The sequence below is a fragment of the Trichoplusia ni genome, chromosome 3, assembly GCF_003590095.1.
Source record: "Trichoplusia ni isolate ovarian cell line Hi5 chromosome 3, tn1, whole genome shotgun sequence".
Lineage (NCBI taxonomy): Eukaryota > Metazoa > Arthropoda > Insecta > Lepidoptera > Noctuidae > Trichoplusia > Trichoplusia ni.
Window position 1 is genome coordinate 632997 of NC_039480.1, and position 26254 is coordinate 659250.

At 35.3% G+C, this 26254-nt stretch overlaps 1 protein-coding gene across 1 annotated transcript; it reads right to left on the bottom strand.

Moving 5' to 3' along the window:
• Nucleotides 1-367: 367 nt before the first annotated feature.
• Nucleotides 368-26016, bottom strand: LOC113508797 (peroxisomal acyl-coenzyme A oxidase 3). The gene is made up of 14 exons (XM_026891911.1): nt 25832-26016; nt 25502-25634; nt 18302-18463; nt 17314-17472; nt 15848-15995; nt 10478-10652; nt 5189-5331; nt 4586-4719; nt 4270-4392; nt 3731-3850; nt 3133-3367; nt 2485-2783; nt 2065-2205; nt 368-1640 (listed from the first exon to the last, which is right to left on the bottom strand). Exons 2-14 carry the CDS (start codon nt 25631-25633, stop codon nt 1542-1544), a joined length of 2070 nt encoding a protein of 689 aa, XP_026747712.1. The 5' UTR covers nt 25634; nt 25832-26016; the 3' UTR covers nt 368-1541.
• Between the last annotated feature and the right edge of the window lie 238 nt (nt 26017-26254).

Consider the following 26254-nt stretch of genomic DNA (forward strand, 5'->3'; position numbering starts at 1 on the left):
TATACTGTAAACATTAAAAAATAATACTATACCAAGGTAACGTTATACGAAATATATACCATTTATTGCCTAAATACTTTTTTAGCGCATACGTATTTTGAAAGGTGTTTATTTTTATTAGGTTTATTTGCGTTATATGCTATTTTGATGTAAAAATATGTGTACGAATTATAATATCCAGATCCCTTCAGGAACTTTTACTGAAGTAGTTATTAATATAATTAAACGTTGTTTTAGTAAAAGTAATACGCCTGAGTAAACCGTTGCATCATTCAATAGCAACAACATTAATAACTTATTACTTTTAATAAGTCGAACTACGTTGGGTCCGAAACTAGTCGGGCAATCCATCGGGATTGCTTGACTAGTTTCGGACCCAACCGGAGTACTTAAACAACATAAGCTATGAAACGATTGAAAAAGACAACTATATTAAAATATAGACCAACAAAAGACGTATGCACTATAAATGTTATGTAATAGTGTAAGTGGCACTAGCAGGAGTGCGTTAACAATAATATTTTACATAATATTAAACCTATAGCCACTATACAGTCCTTCGTTACGAGGCAACGCACCGGGAACCAGCGAATTTAGTCAAAACTCATCAATTTTATAATCAGGTTTAACAATTAATATGAAGACTCAAATAGTCGGTTATCAATGATTTTCCTCGTATACATAAGACCTATGGCTAAAACAACACAAATATTTATTACGACTTGGATAAGTGAGAGCCTACCACCACTTTAAATAAGAGCGCTTAGGAAGTGGTGATTGGTGGGCAAATCTGAGTGCTGTCTATTATTTTAGACGGAACCTTGAAACGGGAAAATAGAACCTTATTATTACTACGTTTGTCTATTCTGTCTTAAGGCTATGACAGTGGAAATTCTTACCGATTTCGGTTGCTGCTATAACAACAAATATAAATGAAGGTCGGAGTTGGGTACCAGTTTTTAACTGGTCATTAATTTGTGTGCCAAAATAAATTGGTGAGTGTCGATCCTCAAGTCTGTCAGCCCACCGATATTTCTGTAGCCCATTAGTTCATCGCAGTGTCGCGAGTCCAACTTGAGAGCTTTACTTGGAACCGAAGCGCGCACGCTACATAGCGCCATCTTGTTTTCACAACTGTAGCAAAGTTACTTTAACAGGTGGTGGCAGGCCCTCTGATAGCTAAATAAAACTAATTCATGTTTAGCCTTGACAGCAACTGTCGTAATAACTACAAAACATATTTGTACGATAAACGCAAACTAAATGCATCGTTATGAGGCTCCCTTCGATAATTTTGAACACACGATAACATTCCGAATTGATATTAAATAATATTTATATTACATTTGATCGAATCCCGAATAAACAATCACAGATTATGGGTTAGGAGGAAATTAGATTGAATATATACTTCTTCTTAAATACCACTTTTTTTAAGTATTCCACTTGTAGATATTATTTTTTGATAATTGTACCATAATTATGATTGTATTTGTTCTGGATTCGACCTAGTGTTATGTACCCTAGGCGTGTGGCTGCGCCTATATCTTGGAGCGCACGTTGACGATGTCTCGCCACCAGGCGGCGCGCTCGAAGGCGCCGGGCTGGCTGAAGAACGCCTTCTGGAGGTTTTGGTATAACTGGAAGTAAAGAGTTAACTATCAGTTGAGTTCTGCTAGTGGTCTCGACACGTTATAGTTACGGACAACGGTATGGTCGGAAGCAGTTTCGGTAGATATTGATAAATACAAGAATACAAAAAGTTATATCAAATAAGAATGAATTTAAGACTAGTTTTTGCTCGTGGCTTTGCTTCGATGTAAATATATTACCCTCTGTTAACGATGTCATATATAAGTATCCTATGTATGAACTCAAAATGACAGCAACAACCGCAAACAAAATTTCATCAAAATCCGTCCAGCCATTTCAGCGTTAGGTAACAAATACACTCACAATAGTGTAATAAATTGATAATAATTTTCAAATACCAGTTCATAAAACTATCTAAGTACAGTCTTATATATTGAATCTCCAACCACACGATAATAAGCCAGTACTGACATTGCCATCGCTCTTCCCGAGCACGGAGTTGAGGACGAAGTCGGTGGGCGCGAGCGCGTCCACCACGCTCACCACGTCCGGCTGCAGGGCCGCGCACAGCTGCAGGACCGCCTCGCGCAGCAGCCGGGCCAGCGACTCGCCCTGGGAGGGAACATAGGGATAAGTACGTACACGACATCTATCGGGGTAACGGGAACTACTTTTGACGATTTGTTTCTCTTTAAACATAGTGTAATACAGTTAGCGGAAGAAAAAAAAGAGCATATGATACGTAAAGCAATAAATCAAAGTCAGCTTAATAAGATTAGTAAAATCCTGAGTATATTATATTCTAATACCACATCATGATTATAAGATGTTAGAGACATCAACTGGACCCAAATGGACCATTGTTTTATATAACACTAAAGGAACATATACCTGTGAATACCCTCCTTGGTAGAGTTCCACGAGATGCTGGTCGAGCGACCACAGTCCGTACAGACAGAACATGGTCTCCAGCACCGGCTGCAGCTCCTTATCCTTCTTGTCCAAGGACTCCAGGAAGAATATGAGAGCCAGGTACTCCGCGTAGGTCTTGGTGAGCTCCCGCCACTTGTACACCTGGCACTTGGTGCGAGCCTCGAACTTAGACAAGCCTTTAGCGAGCTGAGCTTCGTATTTCTCGTGAGTTTGCTTTAGTAGCCAGCAGAGTAGCCATTTGTAGGTTGTTATTATAACTGCAAAAAAGAATAATAATTTATCTCTTTAGATCTTTTAATTTAAAATTTATATTAAGTTAAATTTATAAAGAAATACAGCAGTTAGTGATCGATTTATGTAGAGGTATTAGATCAAGAGATTAGTTTATAGAAGAAATAGCAATGTAGGCAAATTGGACAAAGATCTTTGATATACTGACAATAACGTTTAATTTAGCTTGCCTCACAAATTACACTTAGTTTAATCTTTAAATGTCTAATCGGATCTGTAGCTCCATTCTATTGGGCAATCTTTTAAAGGAAGGCTTCATAAATTAAAATTGTCTTGATTTCTTAATACGACGTAAATAGTAGTGGAGTAACTCACATTCCCTAGTCTTGAGCTCCTGTGTGCTGGTGCAGCGGAACCTGGCGGCGAGACACTTCTCCCAGTCCAGCAGGAAGGCGACGGTGTGCAGCGGCGAGTCCACGCTGCGGGAGCCGCGCGCGGACTCGAACTGGCGCAGCAGCCAGTTGCCCGTCTGCTGCGACAACACGTTGTTGTCGCCCTCGTACGTCACGGTGGCCTCGTGGTTGCTGCGGATGTCGCCTAGGTTGGCGCACTGGGAAATATGTATTTTATTAGCTATATTGTAAAATACATTATAAAATCGGATATGAGAAGAGTTTTTTACATATTTCAATTGATGGCAATTTTCTCAACAAGAAAGCTACATGTGTTATTTAAAATAAAAAAAAACACTGCATACCCTCATCGCTGTGTTATCTTAGTCACCATTTTATTACCCTTATTTCTTACTAAATCCTAGATTTTATTACAGAACCACAAAGTATAAAAAAAACACAAAGAATCGTCCATATTCCTCTGACACTTTATTCATGTCAATCAAAAGCAAACCTTATCATGAACGTATAAAGCACAAAATCCTCTACCAGCCACATTCTATATACCATTCCATCCCTACCTTGAGATACCCGTGTCCCCCGCAGGCCTCCCTGCACTGCTGCGCGGCCGCCAGCACGGTCCACGTGAGCAGCGGCTTGCTGCACGACACCATCGCGTGGATCTCTGACACCGCCTCGCTCTGCCACACGTATAGGCCAATTATGATACATATGGAATAGATAGAGACAGACTTTGCATAACTCAAAGTCAAAGCATATAATGTTAAAATTGACATCCAACGTACGGTGCCACTAGGTCTACTTCTTTTTAAAGTAAAACTTCTTTATCGGCGTCGGCGGCGTTAAATTTTCGTCCAGCGTCACTTTCTTTAAATCTTACTCATCTAATAAAAAGTATGAATATGCGCAGTGCCTCGAGCGGGGTCGAGGCGCCATGTTTAATTTATTTAGTTTTTACTGATGCATAAAATATAAAAAGTTTTGGGATTACCAATATTAAAAGATACCATACCTTTGTCAAATTCGGGAGAAGTGCACTTAAAAATATTAATTTGTTACGCATTACCAATATGTACTACAGAATATTTTTGAAGCTTACCAAATTATCGACTTTCATTCCCGAGTTGGATTTCTCAACGATGTCGAGGTAGATTTTGGCGAAATTTTCTATGTACATCCTGAATACCACAGCAGCTGATACGTAGCCAAAGAGACGCCATTGCTGGAAATTTAAAATAACAGCAAATTACATCTAGCATATATTATGTAGTCACTTAAAAATAGTTATTTATAAATACCAATGCAATCAATATCAAAATTGTTAGTTTTTATAAGTGATACAACGAGCTAACTTGATAGCACGCAATGATAACGCCTTTTTGGGCACTTAGATTTAAAAAAGCCATTATACTAACATGTAACTCGTACTCGATGAGCGGTATCTCGTTGTCCCTCTCCCCGAACTGCATGCGCGTGGCCGCGTACCGGATCGCGATGGTGACCGCGCTCGCTATCGAGTGGCAACTCTCCTGCATTATGCCGATACGACCTGTGGACAGATGTTGAATTACTTTAGACATGAGATGATAAAGTTTAGTATATGAGTTTAGGAAATGAAAGTATGGACAAAATTTGGAGTGGACAGTCAATTTATATAAGCCAGCATCATGCTTCAAAGCATAGGACTAAATTGGTCATGTGGAAAAGCGCGTGGTTTTGGCGGGTTTCCATAATAAAATATGTTGACAAAACTTTGATAAAGTCTATAGAAAAAAATACTCATTAGTCGACTTTTATCCTGAAAAAGTGAAATTCGATAAAATTATTTATCTTTCGAGCCTAAACTCTAACTCTAACTCTATTAATATTACTAACCTAGAATGTCCCACTGCTGGGTAAAATTTGCCTCTCTCGTCACTCGTGAGCCGCAAGTGACAAGCGATATAAACTATACACCTCTTTAACTTCGACATATTTTTCCAATTACTAAAAATCTATCAAAAAGGTTTTCATATTACCTGCTGAAAGGTTTTCGAGTGCAGCCCCCAGTATCCTCGATGGGTCTGAGAATGACGACTCGTAGACGCCGTCCTCCGTGACGTCAGCGGTGCGGTTGAGCAAGTTCTCTCGCGGTATCCTGTACTGGTTGAACATTATGAACCTGGAAACAATGGAAAATAACTGTTAAGACGAGGATATAATACTATGAATTTTAGCAACTTTACATGTGATTTTTTTGAATCACGCAACATAATTTCAGTGTAGATAAAAAGTAGTTTCTATGTGGCCAAGTCTTTTCTTAACAGACAGAACAATTTTAGGATAAAAAAATAAAACATCTAGGTGACAACTTCTAACGACTCTATTCTTGTAAGCAATAAGAAGGTAAAACGTTGGGGTTCCCTGCGACAGTAACACGGTAAGGGATAGGGAAAACCCAGCCAGGCAGAAAGTGCGTAGTTCGATTCAATATGGACATTTTGCTTGGACGTACACGCAAAATTCTTCAGAATTATACTTTATCGGGAATTGCGTTTTCAGTAAAGGGCCCGTACTTTAACGAAGAAGGAAGGGATACGTGTCAGTCAAAAGTAATAGTATATAGTATTTACAATGGCCGATGAATTAATGGAAATTGGTACCATTCGTAACTAAGCATTTTCAAACACGATAATAGAATTCAATGCGGGACACACACTTACGGTCAATACAACGAATTTCGCAAAATGCTTAAGAGAATGGGAAAAGTTTCAAATTTAATCCAAATTAATCAACGGCCATTGGAGCGTTCATTCATTTTATTTATCAATTTATTTATTCATCCTATTATTTTTAATTAATTGCAAAAGTATTATATTATTATCTAATCGAGTCCCCCAAAAAACTGTTTAATCCCTTATAACGAGCTAATAAAATCTGCAATAAATAGCTTGCAAAACATTTTGCGTTATAAAGGGTCACGTGACTACAGTTATCAGGCTTAAATCGTCTGAAGGCTATCGAATCCATTTAAAGTAATTACACGAAACATTTCCTATATTTACAACAAGATTGGCCGTAGCTATAGATAAGAGCTATCAATGAAGAAAAAATGAAGAGAAATCGTTGGAAACCGTACGACTATTGTTCTTCGTATATTGTATTAGTCACACACTTGTGATAAAGTCGAGTGTAGGTATGGTATGATAAGGACAATTTATTTACTATTAGTGTCGTCTTATGTTTTGTGAATTTCATTGCTGAGAACGATGGCTTTATACTATATTTTATGGATTTCAGAATCAATTTATATATCCTTGATGTCTTTAATGTTTAGAACATAATTCAATCAATATAAATATCTTTCTTAATATGATATGGCTTCCGGTACAGTTGACGCTCAAATTTTAGTCTGGTTATGAAATAATACAAAAAAGATAAGTGTTGGAATCAGACGAAGGGTTCCGTACCATACATATTAAACATGTTCATTGTGTACGCATCACTAAATATTTATTTTAGACTTCTTTCAACCCACCTCAAAAAGGAAGAGGTTTTCAATTCGCAGGTTTTTTTTAATTTTATTTATTAGATATAGATTGGTGCCAGATAGACGCACAGCGAAATCGTAGTAATAGAGAGTTTATTTACCCTTTGGGTAAACAGAAGCATGAAAAGCAAGATATATTCACCTACAACCAACCTACTATTTCCAATTAAAATTCCAAAATGACGTAACTTATTATAAAAGATACCAAATTACAGACACAGTGTTGTCAGGAATACGTAGTCTGATAAAAAACAGGCGATACAATTTTAGCGGATAGCAACAAGTGGCCTTGATACCACTAACCTATAAAGAGAATATAGCTATTTATACCGCAATCATATAAATGCCAATCTTCAAGTGTGGGAGGCAATTACGTAATGAACGAACAATGCACTGGTTCTTGTGTGAAGCGTTACTGATTTTTAGATATTTAAAGTCCTTCTAAATTGTGCTATACGGGAATACCAGTTACAATTTAGTTTTTCTAACTTAGGAGCGTAGCGTGCTTTGGAAACTGAAGTTACTTGGAGACCATCCTTGCGTAACCCTTGACACAAGGATAGTATACTATGTAGTGATGTAAGGATTGTATACTGTCTTAGTATACTATAAGTGTCTATTAAAAACATTTTAGGGTTTACTAGGGCTGATTTTCAGGTACTCAAAAATGTCTATGAGCACAGGCACGGCGGTTTACCCGTCTGTCACCAGGTTGTATCTTATGAGCCGTGATAGGTATACAGTTGAAATTTTCACAGATGGTATATTTCTTATTTACATTGCAACAACAAATACAGATCGATGTTATACAAAGGTATGGGGAGGCCTACGTCCAGCAGTGATGAAGATAATGATGATGAAACAAAGGTATTCATTTGAGAGAGGATATTTATTTGCCACTCAACCGATATGTGCCTGTTTGTACAACTAGTCGGGCAACCCCGATACATACGCGTGAGTAAACCGGTACATCATTTAATAATGAATCATTCTCACGACAGTTACTATCAAAACTATTTGTACCGAATCGAGTGTCGCGAGTCTGACTCGTACTTAACCAGTATATTTTTTGCAAATGACATGAATTTTCATATCTCTTACCTTGAATCTAAGCTAAACAAATACACATGTACATATATGCATACTGCATATGCTCCCTTTCCTTATCTGTTAGTCACCATACGTGTTGAGTTTTCGGGATGTTTTTAACCTTGTATGGTAGTTTATATAAATCTAGAGTGCTTTACACGTTGACAAATCTAATTATTATGACTGTTATTGTTTTACCAAGAGACTAACAACAGTTTGCCAGATGAAAGCAAAATGTTTGACATGATTAATTCAGAAACCAGAGGCTATCAGAAGCAGAGGTATCTAAATACATACATATAGCAATGCTAACTAACACTAATCAGATTATTGGGTTTTTAAAAATTAGGAAAATTTAGAATAATAAATAATCTGCCCTGAAAAATAGCCTACATATTTATTTCTATATACTTTATGATTTCGATAAAATATTTACTACACGTACGTAATAAGCCGATTATTGTTCAATGATTATTGCTCATCAGCCGTAGTAAACATGCCTCATTTTCAATTTATCAACTCATATTATTATCAAATATGTACTAACTTTTTCCGTGTAGGATTATTACCCTCATCCTAGCCTTTTCCCAACTATGTTGGTCGGCTTCCAGTCTAATCGGATTCAGCAAAGTACCAGTGTTTTACACGGAGTGACTGCCTATCTGACCTCCTCAACCCAGTTACCTGGGCAACACGATACCCCTTTGTTTGTCAGGCATTCTAGCTTCTCCTATAACGACTGTCAAAGACGTATGAAATAACAGCCGAGACCCACAATTTAATGTGCCTTCCGAAGGAACTCGTTATGACGGTCGAAAGAGACCCATCTACGAACCAACCGCGTCAAGCGTAGCTTAACCTGTGAGCGGCCACGATTATTGACAATAAATAAAAATTAACAATCTATTGTATTAAGATTATAAAAAAGTTTAGTTTAAAAAAATTGCCCATGATAAAAAAAGAAAAATAAAATAAGAAATTGTGATTATATTTTCTGTATAAAAATTACATTCAATAGCATTTCTTCAGCATCTTATGTCATTCGTTATGACCTGACTCACCCGCGCCGGTATTGTACTGCATCAAGACAATTACTCATTGTCTACAGTTTTGTCTCATTTCTGTAATTCTGTATGCCAAGGGCAGTTATTTTTTACGATAAAAATAAACAACGCGAAAATAATTGAATAGGTACGTTTACGTAGATTATTGACTATCAAAATGTGCATTTTCCTTGTGGAAACATAATTATTACTTATTTATTATGAATAAACCTTCGGTTGAACGATAAAATTAATCTAATTGTGAGGATGATGCAAATCATATGAATAATATTGATTTTTTTTTCCTTAAAAAGAACCCGTAACAATATTAATAGTGTAATGTATTAACCGACTTCAAAAAAGGAGGAGGTTGTTTATGTTATCTTCATTACACAAATGACTGACTGAATGTAAAGTATTGCACTGAATTAAACAGTGAGAATAAATGTGTGAAGCAGCTTTCAATCTTGCTAGGATATTTCTAATACTATATGTTTTTGTTATTTTATAATTAAGACTAATTAAGTACATTTTTTTGCAACAAAAGCTAACAATCCGTGAACAATTTTTTTTTGTGAAAAGTAAGACTAACCAGTATTGCTTACACCTGGTTATCAAAAACATATCAATATTGGATAAACATCGGTATATCGGTTAACTGTACTACATTATTCGTCATTCAAAAAATTCCGTTCGTTTTGTGTTTTTATTAACGCTATCTTATCGGGTTGTTACATTCATAAACTATAACTGGACTTTGGACTTTGGTGTTTTATTTGGAAGTCCAAAGTCCAGCGGTAATGTGTCTGCGCAGCGCAAATTATAGTGTTGAATTTGACCCTCGCATTAACAAGATCAAAAAATGTATCGCCCCTATTAAATTACGAAGTGTAACAGCAGAACGTTCTAACGAGGTTAAACTATCTGAATATTTATTTCCCATACTTTGAAATTATCAAGAATCTTGTTACTTAAAATAAAAACATAAAATTAACATTTAAAGTTACTATACGTCACAACACCTTAAGAATTGAACGAATTCTTTTAGTCGATAACGCTTAATGGCGTATTCAAGTTTAAACTGATAAATACCCGTGCATAATTTTTACAAGCATTAAAGTATGGAAAAACTACCGTAAGCAACTATTATCGATCAAAATATGCCCCCATATAATTTTACTTCATCATATGAGTTCATGAAGCGCGCTATGCTAGGCATCAAACTCCAAGACCGAGTCCGTAATGTGGATAATATCGTAAAGTTCGAGACGACGGTGCCACGATAACGAGGCTGAAGTAGAGCTGGGCAGGCCACTTAGATATAAGAACTGATGGCAAGTGGAATAAGGCGGTGACAGAATGGTAGGCAAGGCACAAGAAGCGTCGGTCATCCGGGAGCTACATGGGTCGACGATATAGTTAAGGGTTCGGTTCGAGTCTGGATGAGACTCCGTACACATTGGCTCGAGAAAAGAGAAACCTATGCCCAGTAGTGGTAAAACAAAGGCCGAGGATGACGATGATTTGTATATTTCTGCTCTGTAAACAATTTTGTAGAAGACTACAGTTTGCTCTATACTCATTTTTGTTCTATCCATCTCAGCATTCACGTAACCTCCCTATTTGTTCTTGTGTTAATAACTTACCCATTATCGATGCCATTGACTCCGATTTTTTCTCCCATGTCGCCAACAATTAGTCCAGGGTTCGTCTCCATAGTTTCAGGGTTGCGGATTGGAACCAGGAAGCCGTGTAAGCCATGGTTGGTACCATCTGGGGTGATCAGCTGAGCGAACAGTAGTGTGTGAGTGCAGGTCCTACCTGGAAAGAAAATACAACTAATGAGTGAGTAGTAGTTGGAAAATTCAGGGTAGCATTAGCCTCATCCTGGGCAAGCGGGCTTGTCTGAAAGGTTACCAGCGGCCCCGGTACACATAGAACGAAAGAAGATTTTCCTTCTAATATGGGTATTATCCCGCTCAACATAAGGTGGAAACCCTTTTTTCCATCTGGAAAAACCGTGTACAATTAACGGGCTTTACTTTCCATACATGAAGACTTAGCGGCGTCCATACAGAAATTAATCTCTTCATGATAGCTACCAGTCTGCAATCGACGATGATATTAAAAAAAATCCTCCCAAAACTGTCAGCTGGATTTTTTTCTCAAAATGATCTCGTGATGGCTTACGTTGCCTAAAATATTTTTACACTAAAAATACTGACAAGGCTCTACATAAGCATTGAATGTGCTGTATTGGTTATTTCTAAGAATTTATCATCAATTTACTCATCCAAGATATAATGCTGTGGATGTTAGTTTAGCCGAATTTCCTTTTCTTTGTGCGATTAAACATTTTTGCTTTTCTTGTAGGAGGAAACAGACATTCAAATGTTTTGCGATTTGCTTGTCACCTACACGTGCTCAACGGCCTTCAGATGAAAACAAATCACTGATACGAATTGATTGATAATAGGCAATCATAATTAGCTGTATTTAAAATAATAATAGGATTATTGAGTACATTTCAAGCATATCTTTAACAAATGCTTTTGTACTAAGAATAAGTCTAATGCGTAATAAAGTAATAATAATCAGATATAGATTTCCGGCAATTTGAATCAACAAGTCCATTTCAATGCAATAGCCCTACTATTTTTCATCTATTATATGAAATAGATCTGCATCTACTTGGGATTATTTATGCAATTTGAATTTCTGCCCATGGAGCAGGGTTGGATGGTCATTGGTAGATGCAACTTTAGATTCAAGTTGTCGAAAAGACATCTGCGTCTTGGATCTGTGTCCCCCGTGATCATTCAAAAAGACCCGGGTAACGGGTTCTGGGGGATAAAAATAATAAAATATACGCAGTATTTTAGCTATCTACAATACAATTTACTTATCAAATAGATTTAATCATGAACTATTGGTGACGTCAATGCGTGGGGTACCATCAGAAGCAGGTTTACATTCTTATTTGATAATGTCCTATGATATATAAATGACATGTATCCGAACGAATTACAACCCATACCGTATCGACCTCCAGAAAAACTTCGGTGTTTAAAAACATGCACAATTTACAAGTAAAACACAAAAGAGTGTGACTTCGTGAGAGTAAAAACAGCATTTTGCACAAAACATCTAGTTCAGACATGCAATGTCGCATGTACCGATGTGCATATTGGTGATATCTACAAATTACTATTTTCTTAATTTTCATACCTAATTCATCGGTTACATTGGGCAATGTACATAAAAAATTGGATTGCACCGATGGCGGATAGTCTAGTGGTCGAGGTCGCTACGGCAAACGCACTGTGCGCGAATTGTCGCGGGATTTCTGCCTACGCAGGACAAGCGTTTGTGTAATCCCCAAATGCTTGTCCTGAGTCTAGGTGTCTTTGTGCATGTGACTTGAATATATTTTTTAAAATTTTACTTTGCTTAACGTATAAGGCCATTAACTCAGACGATCGTATACTATTAAAGAAAGACCTATCTTGTATAATTTTTTGTACCACAAAAGGAATTGTCCAAAGCAAGTCAATACGTTGTAAAGCCAGTGATAATCCCAAATCAAACTGAAGTGATTCCGATTGTTATTAAACTGATTAAACAATAAGTCTCTTATCACTCAGGCATGAATTGATCGGATAAGAGTGCTACGTAGCATAGCGTCGTGTACTTGCTACATTCCTCAATTAAAACAAGTGTGAATTAAAGCCACTTGATACGAGACTTATCAATTCGTCATCATTATGGAGTTGACAGTTTTTAACTAATGAGGATATAGTTATTCAAAAATAGCACCGAAGCCCTCAGATCAATAGGGAAGGATGACACTCCAATCATTGCAATAAATAAATGCAAAATAATGATTATTAGTATTAAATGTTTATCAATATCATTTTTTACACGCACTTGGATTGAATATAAAAATAGTCCGGAAGCCATACAGAATTGTTAACTTATAATTGTTCTAAACAGTATCTTTGATTACGATATTGTTATTTTAATATCTGTCAGAAAATCTTATCCTTATCAAAAACTGCTTGACATTCGAATATTGAATCACTTTTTTTAATCTTTTTTGGCCTACGAATGTAGAGTGTGATGGGTCATTGTGCCCCACTTAGCACAATTACTTTTTGTTGACTCAGGGATTAAACACCACCCCTATGTCATTCAATACGTGTACAAACGGGTGTTCGTGTCAATTTGGGTCAATAACTTGTATTTGTGTGGGTTTATCTAATACCTATTTATATGTTAACCAATCAATATATTTCACTTAACATTAACAGCTGTATGGACGTACTGTTATTAATTGTCATTAGTAGATTAGAGCTTCACAGAGTAATAGGTATAAAAAAAGATTATTCCCGAGTCGTAATCGCGACAGCGAGGATTCCATACTAAAGAAATTATGTCTTTAATTTGCATAAAAAACACATAATTTATGGAATTTTTGGAAAACTAAACGGTTCATGAGATTTAGAATGATGATAAACGGAAGTGCAGTCAGGGGTGTCTAAGTAATGGGGTTCTTCGTGTACGAGAACCTTATCATGTGAAAAACGTAGCCCGAAATATATATTTGGCATTCAAAAAACCTATATCTCATTGGTAGGAACTTAAGAATGGTAAACAATCTTGATATGTTTATGGATTGTCTATAGTACAAAGGATCATGAATAGCTTTAGCAGTCTCTACTAATTATACCACCATGTATAACAGCGTTAATTACTCTTTAAAATGATGTCGAAATAACTGACTCACAGTCTTACCATACTTTAAAGGAACAATTTGGCATAAAACTACGACTTCGAAAGTGTAGAAGTACGTAGTCTATTCTGTCAATCATTGTGATTTATATTGTCTTGTCAGAAGTTTCATAATCTAAGCGAAATGTCGCGAGTTCGATCACCGGTTAGGGCAAGCGTTTGTGTAATCCACAAAAGCTTGTTCTGTCTAGGTGTATTTGTGCATGTGGCTTATATGTTTGCGATACAAGGATTTAGTGATGGGAGTTAAAAAAACCTGATGTTTTGAATAAATATGCTCGTGAGATAGTTTTCGTATCCTGTTATAGTTAGCTCCATATTGTTATGATAACTTTTGTGAGGCGGTTTCATAATAGTTTAAGAAAGATTTAGTCACGCGTATTTATAGGGATCGGTCGAATAGTTGACCTAACCGGAGGCTTTAGTCACCAGCTGACGCGGAGAGCTATCCCGATAAATACGCGTGAGCAAACTGTTCTTAAAAAACAATTCGCTCCAACTTGTGGACACAAAAGGTGTTGTCCACCAAATAAAAGTTCAATGAAGCCCAAGCCCAAGATCAAGAAAAGCTTCAAATGGAAGTCGGACTCGCGAGTTAAGGGTTCCGTACAAATCCGCCAAATTATTTGTTTTGAGAGCCACAAAAATAAATGAATTTTCAGTTTGTCACATGTTTTGGAATACAGCCTGCTGGCAATAAAATATACAGACGGAGAGATGCCTTTGCAAATGGTTTACGTTTTTATCCTTTAAGAAACAATTTAACGAAACAAAAAAATAAATTAGAAAATCCTTCTTTTTGTGGCCGGTTAAAAGTACCTAGCCTACGTGTAGTCGACTATTGTACTGTCACTCGTGCATTAATTAATACGTCTAAACGTAATTAATGAGCTCTTACGTTACGTCAACGAATCGGTTTACGTGTACGTGATAAATATAAACTACGTATGAATAGATTTAGATATAGATGTTGATGAAGCATTTGTTTAGCTGAAACTAATTTAAAGCATTGAGAGAAGTTTGAATGTTTCTAAAATATACATTTAGCAATTTAAAATTGTACTTATTTTAAATTATCATTGTTTGTAGCGTTTAAATCTAGATGAATAATTTGGAAACCACGATTTTACTATGAAATATCATATTACAAAGACTATCAATTACGAGAACATGATTTGAAAATGTGATTTAATGAAGAACATACTTTATCACCTTGAAAATAAAGTCTATTTTCCAAGTGACTCCGTGATCTCAATAAGCCCACATCGTCATTTTAGTACTAAGTACCAAGTTTCGTACATTTTCGCTTTATTGTTAGTGAAAAAACATAGTTATGTTCACCTTACAGCGACCTTGACCGATATTTGTGAAGTTATCAAGGCTCTTGTTTTTGTTAGGCTGCACTCGAGCGAGGACAGATGGTTGCGAGTTACCTAATAGTCTAACTGAACTCTACAATTGCAATTTCTAGAGTTTAATGAAGGTATTCGCAAAAAGCAGGCTTATTTAAAGTAATAAGGTATTTAACAAAAACCGCCTTATAAGTCCGTCACAAAGTTTTAAAAAATATCGCTAAAATATTTTTTATTTTATCGCATAGCATCGCAAGGTGAAGAGAAATCCCGTGTGACGTCACTTATCAGTAAATATACTTTTTACCGACAGGCGACAAGTGAAGTTATTAGCCCCCACTTCCAAACGATTCACCACCTTTGATGGTTTTTATCTCAGTATGTATTCATCGGTTTAATAGAAAACATGTCACTCATGCAGCTTTTTTCTACGGTTATAACTGCAAGTGATATCGAAATATTAGCAAAACTGAGATTTATTATAAAGATAAATTCTTCTTAAACTTCAATTCTAAAATATTATTTATTTAAGAATTAAAGTTTTAAACAAATGTATGAGTTATAACAAGTGTTTAAATTCAAGTAACCATTTTAAAAGGAACCTGTTAACGAAAATGGCATGCACCTACTTTCAAAACAATTGACTCATAATTTTTTATAACTTTTCAACATCCTATTGGTATTTAAAAAAAAAACCTTAACGGTACATTTAGTAAACGTGCGCATATATACCCTCACCAAATAAAAGAAAAAATACCTGATCTGGAAATCTGTCTGATGGACAAATCTGATTTTTTTGTGTAATACTCCTTGAATGTTTGCCCCCCCCCCTCCCCAACAATATGATTGAATATATAAATCACACAAAATTACCTAGATTACCAACCCAGCATTTAGCCGCTTCGAAGTCTGGCGTGTGTATGACGAACTGCTTGTGTTGCGGGTCGTACGTCGCCGTCGTGCGCATCAGTCGCGCGTCCGACCCGTGCGCGATCTCCGTCAACGCGAAACTTGCGACAGTCTGTGAAGTTAGATTTTGTTAGTTGATCGGTATAGAAATAGTAGTTTCTTAAAGACTAGAACAGAATATTATTTATTGTACACCATACAATTACATCAGTGATATTAATTATACAACTGTTATAATACATTTTTTTATAGTTTAAAGTATATGGCTTTGGTGTGGACATTTAGCGTTATCCGTTAACTAAACGCGATACCACGTTTGGTTTGCAGTAGGAACTACACTTCAAGTGCAATTTGAAATCATTCTGAAAAGCGGTCCGTCTGTCTAGAACCCCTAATGATCGCAAACGTCACGTAATTATGAATATAAGTTATTCATTATATTTCGTTGCAATTATTTTAATTTAAATACCTTTTTAGGTCCACGACACACAAATACTGGCTATAAATAAGCTCCTTAAAGCGTTATCATTTAATCTTTCCGAATTATTATCAAACCTCTATTTAAATTCGTCCCCTCTACGTATTTTAGACATTTCGTAACCCTAAAAGTATTGGGAAATTATAGGCTCTTTACGTTATCACAAGAATTATTATTCGACAATCAAGTAATTGTAAGTAGATCTAATCTGACAAGGAGTATGTAAACTGACAATAATGATTATTATAATAGGATGAGATGTACTTACTACAGCAAATGAGTGTCGAAAACCTCTTGTATTTAGGAAATTAAAAACCTACACTTTCCAATACCTACCCATTTAACCTTTTTTAAATGTTACATGTAAGTAGGTACGAATTTTAAAATATGTTTCTTTGTAATTCCGATTGACGAGATTGAATGATAAGAATTTAATGTAAATGTTTGACTTGAAAAGTCAATGACATCAATTTTCATGAAGTATAAAAATATCAATTGAATAACTAAGACATTATTTTCGTCTGTTTGCTTTACCCTGTCTTGTCCCGCTGGAGGTGAAGGTCTCTTATTTTGATTGGTAGAAGTTACTGACCAGTAATCAAAAACACTTTAAAGGAACAATTTTTAAGCAAATTTAATTTTCACTATTAAAAGAAAAGTTAATCTAAACTTTGACCCCCATTACCCAGTCCTTCCAAACCTTTTTCCATTTAAAAAGTAGCAAAATCGATTCAGTAGTTTTCGCGTGGGGTGAAAGCAAGACAGACTCAGACAGCTATAATTTCACATTTATAATATTAGTGTAAATATTCGTTCTAGGTCTAGACTTTCGACCTAAACTACCTTAAAAAGTACTAGTGTTTTTCATACATTTAAATATTAGAATTTTTAATTCTATTTTGTTTCATAATCTTTCAGAATAAAATAAGAAACAGTAACGCTGACCACTAACCTCTCTTTTAACAAACGTTGACTCGTAGAACTTGTGATGTCTCTCAGTGCCGAGCGACAGTAAGGCATTTGAGAACAGATATATGCCGATCGCCATTTTCACTGACACACTGGGATTTAACGACTGCACCGCCTCGTTTATAGTCATTATTGTTCGTGTCTGTAGACAAAACATTAAATTACATAGAGTAAGTAAAAAGGGCCCTATCTTGGAGCCTGATATGAGTTGAATTGAAAACAAGAACGTTATTTAAAATATAAAGGCTTGTAAAAAAAAGAGCAGCCGGTACCTCAGTATGTTAAAATGATTAAACAAAACACGTCGCCTTACGGACTGCAAATGAACATGTGATACTTATGGAAAAAATCTAGATTATAAACAATTTAGAGTAGTCCTTAAATATATATAATACATACTTAGGTATAGGTGAGGAGCTCGTGGCTAAGCTATAACCGCATAAGTGTATCGATCACAGGTTAAGCTATGCTTGACGCGGTTGGTCTGTAGATGGGTGACCATCTTTGTCATAACGAGTTCCTCCGTGTTTCGGAAGGCACGTTAAATTGTGGGTCCCGGCTGTTATTCCTACGTCGTTACAGGTAGTCAGAAGCTTGAAAAAAGTCTGACAACCAGTCTAACCAAGGGGTATCGTGTTGCCCAGGTAACTGGGTTGAGGAGGTCAGATAGGCAGTCGCTCCTTGTAAAACACTGGTACTTAGCTGAAACCGGTTAGGCTGGTAGCCGACCCCAACATAGTTGGGAAAAGGCTAAACGCAGTGATTGGCCCGCAGCGCATCGCGTCATAGCCGTCACTCGTGATTCGTTGAGATTATTTCTTGCTGCAGTTGCATGCACCTCAAGACGGCTCAAGATTGGCGTTTTATTTTGTCATGAGTATACGAAGCGCATAGCGATCCCCATTCTTAAGCCGAGCGCTCAAGATCCGTGCCGGTAACTATACTTCATGAATTAGTAAATGTGTTCTTACCCTCCTACTATAACTAGAGTTGACCATTTCTGTGGTGTGGAACCTGTATTCGTTGATTCTCTTCAACTGGAGCTGGGTGATGCGTTTCTGTTCGTCCACGCTCGGCGACACCGTGCTGTGTGCGAACAGCGGGTCCTTTTCTAGGGTCAGCCATATTTTGTACTGTAACAAAATGTTTGTTTGTGTACTCTGACTACAATGTAAAGTTAGATGAAGTAAAACCGTTACAAAAAAAATTATTATACAAGCCAATTTGCTTTTAGGGTAATTAGTTTTGTATCAGTTCGGTTTTAAAAGATTTTGTTACGTTGTTGTTGTTTTACTTTCGTATTTTTTTTACATTTCAGGCATTGTCAACGCCATTAGAAATCTTTACAAAACGATTACTCAACGTTATAAAGGATCACATACCTAACTAAATTAAGGACAATTTATTATTCTATTTAATATCAGTAATAGTACTTAGTTTAAGTAGTAAATACTCTTCTAATAAAATATATAGGATACATATCTTTATGTCTCATTGTAATTACATCGCACCCCTAATAACAATAATTTTACGCCCCTACAGTTCATACATAATAATTTAGTTTTAATTGTCTGATAGCGATCTGTTAATTGGTAACATTAGTGTGAATATGTTTTAGTGCAGTAGATTTCAATTGTTGAATATGACTTCAGCATGGATAGACAGGTCAATCGTTTCATTTACAAAACTCAACCTTACTGTTATTGAAATAAAAGTGCACTTGGTTTCCTAATTTTCCGACACAAATTACTTGATATAGATTAACAAATATGCACCTTATGTAGATCATTATAAGGGTGTCCGTAATGTTCCAAATTTTACATCTACATGATCCACAGATACAGATTTACGAAAATGATTCTTTTGCACATTGTAATAAAGGTTCTCTTAATATATTAAATGTAGATTGTACACACTGTGCGAGCAAGTTTGTCAGTCTGTAGTAGTCTGTACACATTCAGGGTCATGGCGACTAATCACATGTTTGACATGCCTGATTAGAGTTATTCCTGTTACCTACCTACTGATAAACTGTAATTTACCGTTCAATACTGTACCATTCTATGTAGAATAGAATTATAAATTATATGGATATTAGTTTCAGAAGCATTTTTGTTTCTAGAACTGAGATAAGACTATTATACTTTTCTTTCGTTTGAAGACACTATGCTGTTAGAATAACTTGGTTTCTGTTTGGTTTTTTGGATTTAACATGGCATATTTTGACTTGGAAATTTCTTAGAAATAAAAGTCTATTGGATAATACTTGCGCTAAAATAATAGAAGCAAAATAAACGTGAGCGAAACCGGAAGAATGTATGTTTTATGACTTGTTTCAGTGTTGCACAAAGCAACCATTTTATAATTATCGTGAAATGTAAACCTAATGTGAAAAACATAAATTTGTACTATAATAGTATTTCTTACTGTGGGAGAAATTATCCTTCAATTTAGATTGGCTGATCGAGGGCGAGTCCACGAGAACTTCAAGTGATTCAACAGCATTGAAAATTGATACTTATCACAAAGACATTAAAGTCAAAGTACTTTGACAGAATCGCTTCACACTATTTGTAGGGGTCAATTAGGAGAAATTTGTGACTGCAGTGCGCACGCGCAATAGACTGCCTCTTTGAACTATCGTGTTGTTGCATCAGTCAGTCAGTGTCTTCAGAGAATATCGAGTCCCGCTATCTATGAAGTCTATAATAGCAAATGCCCTTTCAATAATATGGAAAATTCTACCTTTCATGATACATACATAGATAACCTAATTAATTATCTATCATCTTCATATCAAGCACTGTTATTGGTTGTTAATGACCCAGAACGACCAGTCACAGCTCTTCACCTCAAGTTAGTAGCCTTAATCTATTATAAATTTACATTCGATCAAATAGATCCTTTCAACAGCCAGTTTCAGGTTAGTTGCTATTTGTTTAGGGGTAGGTTACATTTACATATAGATACGATATATCGAGGTGACAGTTCCAGAAAATAACAAAACTCGTTACAAATGTTTCAACGTTCAACAATGCTCAACGCTAGTCACATCGCGACAGTGTTTTGTTATTAATGGCGCCGCCTAAACGGTCCGACCTCATAATATTATGATGAAATCGGAGTAATTTAATCGACAAAATACTCTAGAATATTCTACAAGCAGTGGAAAATATGTATGAGTAGGGTTACCGAACATCCGAGCCTTGTGTCTGTAGTATCGGTCTTCAAATACTGGCAGACATGGCATTATGAACTGATAATGCCATTACGAACCGTGGGGATGGTAAAGAAGGCAAATAACAATGGTGTTCAGGTGTAGAATTGGTTTTGGAGGAATGAAATTCTTGGAAAAATAATGTTATCCGACGGTGTCTAGCCAAAATACAAAAATAACTTAGCTAGGGAGTTCTTAGCCCTTATGGGATGCCATTTTTGTGATAGATTATTTAAACGCACTTTATATTACCCACAAATACAATTGCCTTGGACCGAAACTTCTATCTGTTTATCTTTTTATCATCTTTGTCTCTATAATATAACCAATATGAAACAAGGAAATTTGAATCAAATTCAATTTTAAATGAGTCAATAAAAAAACTCATTTTATAAATCGGTAAATATTTACTTAAATATTTTCCCCGAGCGTTTCTCATTATCTATTCTAGTATCAGTAAAACACTTGAGATGCATAAACAATTGAAACCGACAAGTGATCGTTAAGCGGAGTTATTTAATATGCTATGAATCACTGATAGATATTACAGAACTAGACATAACGACTGCTGTATGTAAATTATAAAGATTGGAAGCATTGTATCGAATGTTTATCTTTGGATCTACGAGTCGGATAAAAATCTTTTTGGATTCGGTTGTGCAATTTTTTAACATCACACTAAGCTTTTAATGACACAAAAAGGTTTGTGAATTTGATGATAGTTAAAACATTAGTTGTTAATCGTAAATGTGAGTTGTTACTTTTACCGAATTGAGGGATATCTCAGGCCGAAATAAAAAATTAAACCGAAAAAAATGCATACATTTTTAATGAGTAAGACAGTTCGTTTTAAAAATCGGTTGGAAAAGTACAAACTACAGACTTCCTTGATCCTTCTCAGACATTTATAAAGAAATAATATATATATTCGGAGTTAAGTCAACAAATTACAGTTTAACAGCCGTGCAACTAATTTTAGTGGTTAATTATAAACGTTTTATAAGTTTATTCACGTTTGTTGCCTTCCGGCATTCGTCGCCGGGGTTAACGCATCGGATGCATCATAAACAAGAAATACGAAACTATGGAAAACTGGGGACCTACCGCCAATTCTAAGATTGCTGCTCGTGCGGAAGCGAGACGGCGCAATACAAAATATAGAATGGTGGCTCACTTTACAACAATTAATATATATGTAGTTTATTCTTCAAAAGTCAAAGTTCAACACATAGTCTTATAGGAACCTCCTTTTAAGTAGAGATTCATCAACAGAAAATATGGTAAAATTTGTGGTCAAGGAAGAATTCGAAATTACATCTTTATCAATGCCTTAGTTTAATAAGTGGTGCTAGACCATTAAATAACTTTAACCTTTTGAGTTAAAATAACTTTTACAATCAATTCAGCCATTTCTAAACGAATTGTTTATCGTCAAGCGATATCCTGTCGCCGTTGACTAACGCCATTTATTTTGAATACAGTAATGAAACTCTTTAGAACACCCTGGGGTTCGTTAAGAAGAATATGGCACGATAGCCGACGTTATTGCAGACGTGTTGTGAATATTGATCCAATTTATGATACAGATACCTAAATATATAAAAACTATGACGAGTTTGGTGAATAAATAAGCATAGTCTAATTAGAAAACTTTTCCGAAATAGTTTGTTTAGGTAGTAAGGTAGGTCTTTTCAAAGGTAATTAAAATAAAAAGTTTATTTCAAACAGGCAGTTATCTGGGCACTTTTGAAACGTAGCGTGCAGAAGAAAATTAAATCAGGTTCTATGTTATCGTAACAAACGTACGATTCGCTTACAAAAGCGGGGCATTTCACTTTGGCTAAGGACAATGCTGCGATGGGGCATACTGTTTGCAAGCGGGAACATTACAAGACACATACATTAAAGAAAAAACATTTTTCCCATTTTTTATGCATACACTTTTCTTATTTGTTTGTTCCGGTTGAATTTTTGCAACTCAATTTTGAGGCACTTCCCTAAAAGCTATCAGGTTGAAATTTTCAGGGTAGCTTCAAACTGGATGACTATGCAATTTGCAACTTAACAACATAATAAAAACGGCTGAACTGATTTTGATAAATTTGAATGGAGTAATATTTAAAAACGTGGGTTTTCTGATATTTTAAATCTATTCATATTATATAGCCTGTGTCAGATCCCACAGCTGGACAAAAGCCTCCCCTTCTTTCCCCTTAAAACTTAATCGGGTTAGTAATATTAAAGACGAGTCAGCATTTTCATAATAACGAGATATCAACTATTACTGTAGGTCATTTTCTGAAGGGTTTTTCCTGTCTTTATCGATATAAGTCATGGATATTCAATCAGCCATCAATGTTTAATTACTAAGCTTTTATAAATGAGATAAGATAACATTACGCTTTCAAATTAAATATGATTCAAATCAATACCCTTGTGTAGGTAATAGGTATATGTCCATTATTTACATTTTGATACAAAAAAATCGATTTGTCTAAAACTATAACGAATAAATTAAAATACTTTAAATGCGTATGTGTCAAAAAAAAATAAATATATTTTATAAGTTCATAAAATGTTTTCAGATAACGTTTTGATGAATATCTGAAATAAATAAATTCTTCTTTCGTTTTCAAGCTTCTTGTTTATTATTTCTTGTATGACAGTTACCCACATAATTTATAAACTTTAATTAAAAAATCTGCTGTATAAAAATAAAAACGGTCAAATGCGAGTCGGACTTGCGACTTTGCGGATCCCGTACAAATCGATTAATTTTCAACAAAACTGATTTATCCCAATTATAAATTTTATTATTAATTGTTGATATACTGGAAATAGAAACACATCATCTGAAAATTTCAATGGTTTAGCTAGTTCAGTTCATGAGGTACAGCCTGTCCTGACAGACGGATAACCAGCGGACCCTTTGTTTTTACCCCTAATGTACCCCTAAAAATATGCAGATTCACATTCAAGATATCGATAATTTGCTCTCATGGAGATGAAAACATAAATTACTAACACAATACTTTGAATTTGATTTGAAATTGATTAATTACTTACAATACACAAACACGGTAGAAATATTAACAAAATGACATACAAGCGTGCAGCTTCATTTGAAATCTCATGAAGGCCTCTGGTGAGAGATAATCAGGTTCCATGTACTTAATTTAAATAATCAAAAGCATGAAAGGTAAATATTTATGCTTAGAATAATCATTACAATGGACGAAGTGTAAGAAACATTCCAACCATCACTATACTTTCAATGGGATAAACACCCATCCAAATTGATTCTTATGTGGCATAATATAACCATTACTTATTGAGTGAAGATTCTAGATCATTATTTCTTTTTTTTTAAATTTATATTACAGTATAGCTGTTGCCCGCGAATTCGTCCACGTGGAAAGAAGATATAAGTTATGATTTATATCTGCCCTGTTTTTTCCACATTTTCCATTGTATCTTCGCTCCTATTAGACAAAGCGTGATGGTTTATAGCCTAAAACCTTCCTCGATAAATGGTCTATTCAACACAAAAAGAATTTTTCAAATTGAACCAGTAGTTCCTGAGATTAGCGCGTTCAAACAAACAAACAAACTCTTCAGCTTTATATTAGTATAGATAAAGACAAGGGCTAGGCCGATGTATGTATTGCAGTATCTATTTACAATTCACAAGAGACTGGTATTTTGCTAAGTTTTCGTGAATGGTAGTAAAACAGAGAGGTGGCAATCCAGGCAATCTTTATATAATAAAAAAACAGTCTTGAAATTGACTGCGTTCTTGGAGAGAGTGTTTATTGCCATACACAAGTGGTATTCATTTTATTGGAGTTCCAGGACATTTATTAAAAGACGTCCATATTGAGAAATTTATTATTTGTATTTTGGGGGGTTCCAGAACAATCAAGTCAAATACACAAAAACCACCCAGACTCAGGACAAGCATTTATGGATAGCATGTCCGATGCGGGGATTGGACTTGTGACACATCACACTTGGTAGGTTTAGCGTGGTGACACCAAACACTTGGCTATCATCAGCAATTCATATTGTTAAGTTTCTGATAGCCAAGTAAAATATTGAAATATGAAATGTAATTCTAACACATTTTACACAGAAAACAAATTTTGTAAGATATAATATAGCCACTATTGGAACATGAATCATATAACACGCAAGTCTTGTAATATTAAGCATGTATAATAAACAATACTAGTGAATGATGCATGGCAAATTGTTTAATTTCTACTTGCATTTAATCAATGGGAACCGATATGAATTAGGAAAGTCCTATTAGTTCCAGTCAGGTTCAATTATTTGAAAAAGAACCGCAGTATTTAGTTTGTATAGGTGTAATGCAATAACGTTAAATTTAAAATATTGCATTTCAATTCAAATTACAAGAGACAGTGTAAAAACCAATTTCCCATAGAAACAAACTTATTTTTTATTATTTAGGTACTACAGCAAACAAATAAATAATTTCCAGATATTGTCTATGAGTAAAACCTGCTTACTTTAACTAGAATAAAAAAAAGAACCTAAACTGGCAGTTATATTCTTCTTAAGTTGATGTTCTGTATTAGAAGCAATCTGAAATTATTTATATCTTACTTCACTGTGACAGATGTGAATCAAAGTTAAGTGGACCAAGCTTAATAAACTATTAAAATAAGTGTGACAAATATCAATTAAAAATCTATTTTATTCAGTGTTATTTAAATTTAAGCTTGAGAATTGTTTGACATTTGATAATTTTTGATACAATAAATAAAATATGTATACAAATATTAAAATAATAATATTCTCAATCGATGGAATCTTGAAAATCACTAGATAACCGGTTCTTAATTTAAATATAGAAAAATATTGGCGCGAGATTTGTTACAAATGTTGTGCAATGATTATGAATTAAAACAATTACATTTTGTGTTCTTACCTTAAGTTTTAGTAGCTCTATATTATCGCCTTCTAACGCCAATTTAAGGCGTTTCCAGTCAAACGACGAGGTTTTTCTGTATTTATCCAGGGGCCCGCTCGGGAGATCGGGAACGAAACTCAAGTCTTCCATACTAAAACACAATATCACATTATAATTTAGACTTCTTACACTAATAATGGTCATGAACGCACACAAGTTTTATTACACCGGATGACTAAACGATACAGGACTATTTCAAATTCCCTCGCAGACATAAATTCAAGGTCTACGGCGGTTCGTGAAGTATCAACTAATCGGGCGTTTTACATTTTTCTGTTGAACTCTCACCTTAATTATGAATGAGGGAGACAATTAACTGTTAAAACTTCTTAAGACGTCCGTTTTCTAGGTATTAAAAACGAGACTAACAATTTTTGAGGAGGTTTTAAAGAGGGAAAGCGTCTGATAACGTGAATGCGGCGCACGCTGTTTTATTGGGCGCACCGCTCCGGCGCTCCCACACGTCATGCAATACATCGTATGATCGTCCAAGCTGTCACTGTCATTTAACGACTGTCAACTTGACAATCACGGTTATTCTGGCAAATTTTGTTTTTCCGTGATCTAGGATGGAGATAAATAAACATTGAAGTTTTTTTTATAGTATGCCGTAAACCTTTTGATAAATGCGTTTTCCTTAACTACGTTTAGGCAATTATGAATTAATAAGCTAAAATTAACGATGTATGTTCGGTGTCGTGAACTACCGCC